At 55.6% G+C, this 7,259-nt stretch overlaps 2 protein-coding genes across 2 annotated transcripts; one reads left to right on the top strand and one right to left on the bottom strand.

The window, feature by feature from the left end:
• Window positions 1-4,120: 4,120 nt before the first annotated feature.
• Window positions 4,121-5,560, top strand: MIND_00804800 (Monocarboxylate permease-like protein; the record flags this gene model as incomplete). Its single annotated transcript, XM_037364727.1, has 5 exons — window positions 4,121-4,495; window positions 4,539-4,729; window positions 4,778-4,881; window positions 4,947-5,462; window positions 5,511-5,560. The coding sequence occupies 5 exons, from the start codon at window positions 4,121-4,123 to the stop codon at window positions 5,558-5,560; spliced, it is 1,236 nt and encodes a 411-aa protein (XP_037217969.1).
• A 689-nt stretch (window positions 5,561-6,249) lies between these two features.
• MIND_00804700 (uncharacterized protein) lies at window positions 6,250-6,879 on the bottom strand (the record flags this gene model as incomplete). The annotated part of the gene is made up of 2 exons (XM_037364726.1): window positions 6,250-6,810; window positions 6,871-6,879. The coding sequence occupies 2 exons, from the start codon at window positions 6,877-6,879 to the stop codon at window positions 6,250-6,252; spliced, it is 570 nt and encodes a 189-aa protein (XP_037217968.1).
• Window positions 6,880-7,259: the final 380 nt, after the last annotated feature.

Raw genomic sequence — 7,259 nt, 5'->3', positions numbered from 1 at the left:
CGGCTACTACTTAGCCTGCCTGCTCGGACCGAACGTCGACGACCGTGTTACAGACTTTTGCATAATGGAGTGCAGTCGTGATTTTGGATTTGTGTGACAGCTGCCACCTGTTTTGGGCTGAAATCAGGCATAAGGGGGCTCGGAAAGGCTCGGGAATGCCAGCCGATGGCACACTTATGCCAAAAATCAATCAAAAATGGCGAGAAATCAAAAATCGGACTGCATTCCATTATGCAAGACCCTGTATCACCGACATAACCACGCCACTGTTCGTCCTGCTAAGTATATCCCTGTGTCGCGCGCGAGCCGAGCAACAACACAACGATACCCAATGGAGTCAGTCACGCGTCGGTAGCGCTGAAATGACTCGGTCTGACTCATCCCCCATGACTCGCAATGACGTCATCGAGGCTCCACGTATATAAAGGGCGGGCTGCATCAGCGGCGCGCCATCAAACCACCCACATCGATTTTCGAACTACCACTACTAACACTACTACCACCATTCTGGCTGTTTGTACCTACCAATATGACTCCTACAACGCGTTTTGAGGGTGTTTCGCCCGCGGAACGCGCGTTGACATCTATCAGTGATCGTTTCGGCGATCACATACTCATACCCACACCCAATAAGGCAGGAGAAGGTGAGGCGACCGGACCGGGCCCGGGACGCGGACCGGCGCCGGCCTACACGGTCCGCCGGACGCCGCTTGACATGCCGGTCCCGGGCACGGAGGAGGCGCCGCGCATCTTCCGGGGGAAGCACAACCGCGTCGCGGCGTTCGTCGCGCACTTTGAGGCGCTGCTCGCGCAGAACAACGTGAGCAACGAGCAGGACAAGTGCGCGTTCTTGCTGTGGTACTGCGCGCCCGACGTGCAGAACGTCATCCGGACGATGGCGCACTTCCGCACGCCGAGCTGGGCGGGCCTGCGCGCGGAGCTGCTCGCGACGTTCGACGCGGAGCGCGCGCTGCGCGAGAGCCCGATCCGCCCGCGGGACCTGGTCACGTACGCGCGGATGGCGTGCGAGCAGCCGCTCGCGACCGGCACACAGTGGCGCGCGTACCTCGCGAGCATCGCCGGCAATCTCCGCGCGCAGGGCCGCCTGCCGGACCGCGTGGACCGGGTGCTCCTCTGGGCCGGGATCCACAAGGCGGTCCGCGCGGCGCTCGAGCTGCGCGTCAGCATGCTGCGCGGGTCACTCGAGGACACGAGCCTGTTTAGCAGGGAGGAGATCGAGGTTGCGGGGGCGCATTATTTCGCACGGCGGGATTACGAGGCATGGTTCATTGCCAAGTATATGTAAATATGGTTGGATTGAATCAGCGGGCCACCTTCAATGAATCAATTACTTACTATGTTCTGCCGTTTTCTGTATATAGCTTTGTGAAATTGTAATCGCGGGCCTGTCACGCCGGTCCCGTTGATCAACATTTATTTGTTAGCTTGAATGACCTGTTGCCATGTCCCGATATCAACAGTCACTGCAGGAGTTCGGGAATAAACGGCGCCCCTTTCGATCGATTATACACTTAAAATCCATGCACTAAAAAAGAAAAAAAATTATGCCTCTATTTGCACCCAAAAAAGATTGTTCCAAATTTGCCTGCTTATATAAGAAATAGATACTATAAACAGACTCAGTTTTGTCACCCACTTTGGGGGCAGATCAAACACCCTTTTCTAGACCAGCTTTTGCATCAAAATGGGGACCAAAAAATATGGTCCAGGGCCCTGATATATATTATATAAGTGAATATACATGAATATTTTTGGTTCTTGTTTTGATACAAAAGTTGGTTTAGAAAAGGCTGTTTGATCTGCCCCAAAACCGGTTGACAAAACTGAGTCTGTTTATAGCATCTATTTCTCATATAAGGAGGCAAATTTGGATCAATTTTTTTTGGGTGCAAATAGAGGTATAAACAATTTATTTTTTTGGTACATTGATTTTATGTATATAATCGATTGAAACGGGCACTGTTTATTCCCAAACTCCTGCAGTGAGTCAGCCCTACTCAGAAGTCCCGGCTGGCATAACAATAAGTCCGAGTTACAGATGTGTTATATATATATACTCCCCGATAGCCGGTGCGGTCGACAAAGCCGCCTATGCAGACGCAGAAAGCATGCGTCGTTGAGATGAGAAGCTCTGCACTGGCATATAAACGAAACGCGTCCCGCCGCCGCATCAGGGAAAGTGCTGACCGCGAGAGCAATGGCGGGCGCTGCGACTTACGCTATCGGAGCGCGAATCCCGTACGCATGCAAAGCTAGCGCTCCGTCCAGCAGCATCAGCTCCGCCTCCTCGCCAATCTCAGTTGCCATGGGGCGAAAAGATAAATTCGGGCTAATTTTGCCATTTGAAAATTGATTGATGCGCGCTTAATCGCCTGTTCCTCCCAAGTGCCTTCCAGCCGAGCATCATCCTCCAAGTCCTCTCTCCTGCGGCGACTTTCAATGGTCGCGGTCGCAGGGAGGCGGCAGGGGCGACCTTCATCGAATGCTGAAGGATCTTGGATGAGCGTGGTAAGAGCAAAACGAAGGCTCTGCAGCCTGAAAAGATGGTCAAAATGCGGTTCTTAGAACGGCAGAAACACACATTCAAGAGTTCCTCGGAATCATTCTTTCTACTTCGTTCACCGGCCACTCTTCCATCGTGCTTCCCAAGACAGGCTATATGGCGAGGGCGAAAGGAAGGCATAGTATGTCGGTAAAGGAAGGGTAGAGGAAGCGGATGGGAATTGAGCAATTGGATGGGAATTTGAGCAATTCCCATCCGCTTCCTCTACCGAGTTGGAGTATGCGCAAGTATTGAACAGACGACATCTGGCAAGAAAACGGACTTGAGAGCGGGAATACCAAGACGGCGAAGGGGACGCACCGTCATTTTCCATGCCAGACATCTTCCTAATTGGACCCTCAGCACCGTTCCCGTCGCGTGTTCCCGGTCGTCTCATGGGGGAACATGACTTCAGAGCACGCGAAACCGATTCATTCTGCGTGTATGACGAAGTAGGGCGCCATATATATTGGGTCTGTCGAGGAGAAGAACGACCTTCGGGTTGAAATAGAGCTTTGTCTGAGAAAGTTGAGCGGATGCGAGTAGCGCTGAAGAGCACAGGACGCGCCTTTCGGAGCTTGTTTTGGTCACTTCCTCACAAGACCTCGTTGTTACGCGCCAGTCTTGAGTCATAAGCTGGCATGGTGCCCAGCAGACCTCGCTGCCGAAGGTGTTGGAAGGCGGAGCGAGTGAATGCGGCGACCGAGCAGACAGCATCTAGTCAACAATGTGGGTTAGCGGGGAATACAAAAACTCTCAAAACAGGCGCACCATGCTTGGCCCAGTGGTGCTCCACGCCCTTCCCATCCACACGCAGCCTTATCTTCGTCGCAGGTTTCCGCGAGTAGTGACTTCTAGTGCTGGTGGCAGCCTGCTGCCTGAGGGCCGACGAAGTGCCTCAACAACGAGGACGCTTAGGAGAGCCGCTGTATCCGAGTCAGACACTGGGACAACTTTTCGAGGAAGAGCTTACCATCGGCGCTCTTCCGCTGTTTCTCTGCCAACGGCCCAGAGACGGGTTGGAGAATGGCTATCCAGCCGTGTGGTAGTGGTTAGGCCCACAGTTGCGCCATGGGAGCCGAAAGGTAGTGACTGGATCGAGAGGAAGACGTTGGGACGAGGAGAGAGAGTATGTGACCGGCGTGACCGACGTGACATCAAAGTATCAACAAACCTCATTCGAGAAACTTGGGGTCTAGATGGACTAGCTCAACTGAGGTGAAGTGGTCTACTAGTATAGACTCGCCCGGAGTTGCTCAAACTCCCCCTCAGGTCGACTAATGGACAGGTCAAATCCGGGCCCGGGGTCAACGGGGTCCGCGCTGTTTGCCAGCGCGCCTTAGTGGGAGCGTGATGGAAGGGTATGACGTTTGGCCCGCCACGGGGACGAAGTCACAGTCAGCTCATCTGCCCTGTAACTTAGCTCTTTCATTAGTACTCCCAAGACGTTTCCGGCGGCTCTTCTGGCTTTCGCCCACCCTTCTCGTATAAGAGTCGAGGTGTACGATCGTTTGCGCCCCTCTGTCTTTCTCACAATCCTCGTCTCTCTGAGTCTCTATGCGGACTTTCGCCGAATCCACCAAGGAGGTGCCCGCCTGGCAGATGCATCAGCATCGTCCCAGTGCGACGCCGACAGAAGACATTCGCCCTTCATTGGACGGCATAACCGCCCTCAGTCATACAGCGACAATAACGACCGCCGCTTGCCACTCTACGGCGGGTCTCACTCGAGCTGCATCACCGCTTCCGGCGGGCTGCACCTCCTCCTACCTCGCTGTATTCGGGGCGTTTTTCGCGCTATTCGGGACATTTGGCCAGATGAATGCATTCGGGACGTTTCAAGCGTGGTACGCGCAGCATCAGCTCAGTCATCTGGACGCCTCGACAATAGCGTGGATTGGCTCGCTGCAGCTCTGGATGTTCTTTTTCTCGGTGTGTGGCCAGGTGGCTTTGCTTCAGTGAGGTTACGGTTCAGCTGACGAGATCTTTTCATGGCGCGCAGGGCGGACTCGTTGGGAAAATCTTCGATATATACGGACCACGATGGCTAATGGCTTCCGGAACGATTCTCTACGTATTCAGCATCGTGATGACCAGTCTCTCAACACGATACTACCAGTATTTATTAGCTCAAGGGCTATTATTTGGGCTCGGAGTCGGCATGCTGTGAGTCATCATTCCGTTTGATTCATCTCCGACCGCTGACATGTGTAGTTTCTACCCGGCACTATCGAGTGTCGCCACTTATTTCAGCCGGTATCGCGCGACTGCACTGGGCGTCGCTGCGTCTGGCTCGAGTTTCGGTCTGTCCTCTTCTAGTAGGCCTTTCGATAAGCACTAAGTATCGTCCAGGCGGCGTCCTGTACCCGATCATGCTTCAAAGGCTATTTGAACGATATGGGTTCGCGTGGGGAGTGCGGATATCCGGGCTTGTCAGCGGCGTCTTGTGCCGCTATTGCGCTAATGACAGTGACGCGCTACACGCCACCGACAACCAAACAGTTCCCCGTGCTCGGCCTTCCGTACCGCAAAACGGCGTGTACCCTCATGTCGAGCTTTCGAGACGCGCGATTCCTTCTCCTGGCAGCTGGAGCCGCCCTCGTCGCGCTGGGCTTATTCATTCCATTCATCCTCATTGTCGACTACGCCCACTCGATTCCGTTCATTCCCGCCCACATAGACTTCCTCGTCCTCGCAATTCTGAACGCGGGCGGCGTCATTGGCCGGGTCGCGCCAGCATGTCTATCCGATGCAATAGGTTCTCTGTCTCGTCATGTGGCTCTTCGCCGGCTCGTCGCTTGCGCTTCTCCTCGCTCATCACGCCTTGTGTTTCCCAGATTCCGGAAATGCGGCAAATTGGATGCCGCATCGGGCTGCTCTGTAGTGCGATTTCTGTCGCGTGAGTCCGTTTTTGGGGGGTTATTTTATCTCTGCTGACTCTAATCAGCGCCGTCGTCGGGCTGCCCATTGCCGGGCTGCTTCTGCATGCAGACGTAGGCACGTATAAGGTCTTCGCGGGCCTGACCGTCATCTGCGCCTCGTTCTTGCTACTGGCTGCGTGGTAGCGGCGGATCAACCCGCGGCCGTGGGTCCGGGTATAGGGGGAGACGCTGACGGAGCGTACACGCTGGTCCCCCGCCAGCCGACGCAGCACAGACTGCGGAGGCTGAGACTGAGGCGGCGAGACGCCGGACGATCGCGGAGCGCATAAAATCGGGCATCATCATTCGGTTCGCTGTGGTCACCGGTGCCGGTGCCCGCGGTCGTCGCAGGACGCGGAGCGATATTATTATTATTATAATGGCATATGGACCCAAATCTGGGTACCGCCAAACTCAAGAGGCTGACGAGGGTGAGCTGTAAGCTCCAGGGCATTACGTCGACCCCCTACCCGCGCTCATGAGCCTTACAAAACATCACTACACAACCACACGCTCAGGCCAACGACCAATCGGCGCAAGACAGCAGCAGCGTCGTGAAACGGCTGGCCCTCGGAGGGCAGGACCACTGGATAAAACCCCCGTGAAAAACCTCATGGGAAAAAACACGGTAGGACGCAGGCGGGGTCCCCCCCCTCCTGCGTGTAAATCCCCAGGATCCACCGTTGTCCACCTGCGCCGGCCCGAAACTGGCAGTCATGCAGCTCCAAACAAAAACAAAACAAAACACACCACCACCACCCTGCCTCAGTCACCACGCTCCCCCACAGAATTCTCCCCCTCGCTCGAGGTACCCTCGTCGTCACTCTGCTCGTCGTCAGACAGCGGCGCTAGCTCGGAGGCCATCGATGGCAGTTTGCGACCGAACCAACTCCAGGCTTTGCAAACCCGATAGACAAAACGTGCCATTGGCACAACCGTCTCCCACGCAAAGATCAATACGCGGAGTTGTCGCTCCGCCTCTGCCTGTGACGTAGGCTCGCTTGCCAGTGTTGCGCCAAATCGCTGCCTCAGCTCCTCTCGCAACTCCACACGCAATTCCACCACATCGCGGGCCCTACACTGCAGGAACACATGGCCTGGCGTTTCCAGATCTTCCCCACACTTGCGGCACGTCACCGAGGCCGGATCGTGAGACGCGGGGTCTGAGTGTAGACCCCGGAAGTGGAAAGAGCCGCAAAGTAGACGGGTCAGCGCGAGGCGATGGTTTGTGTGCGCCACGATAGGAGCGGGGAGGAGGGGGGCGCGGAATGCGCCGATCGCCGGGAAGTTCGCGGGGATGGGCGGGCTGTGGATCAGTCGCACGTCCTCAGGAGATTGTTGGGGTGAAGGTCAAAGCGCAGGAGAGCGGGGTCCGGCAAGGCTGACGGTAGACATCCGGGGCTGGAACTTCTTTCCGTCCCAGCGCTAATGGCAGCACTGTGAGGGCCATCGCATCCACACGTGGATTCGCAGGGTCGACATATCGTGGGAGAGCCCGACGGCGGCGCCAAAGCGGGAAGCGTCAATGTGGCGGTCTCTGGTGTTGCTAGTCGTGTCGCAGAAATGTATATATGTCAGGAACAAGTCAGCCCACCTGCACTGCTGCTACTTGGCAAGTTGGTTATAATTATTGCAATCGCATCATTAATCATTTTCTGCTGTCAATCGTTAACAGCATGCGGAGGCAATGCGTATGAGGCACTGCGGCGCTTCTTGTCCGCATACTACCACCACCACCAGCGCTGGTGCATCCGACGTCCCTACCGATGGACAAC

The sequence above is a fragment of the Mycena indigotica genome (genome assembly GCF_014461135.1).
Source record: "Mycena indigotica strain 171206Taipei chromosome Unknown Mind.scaff0007, whole genome shotgun sequence".
NCBI lineage: Eukaryota > Fungi > Basidiomycota > Agaricomycetes > Agaricales > Mycenaceae > Mycena > Mycena indigotica.
The sequence above is the reverse complement of the archived record's forward strand: the minus strand, read 5'-3'. Positions and strand labels throughout refer to the sequence as shown.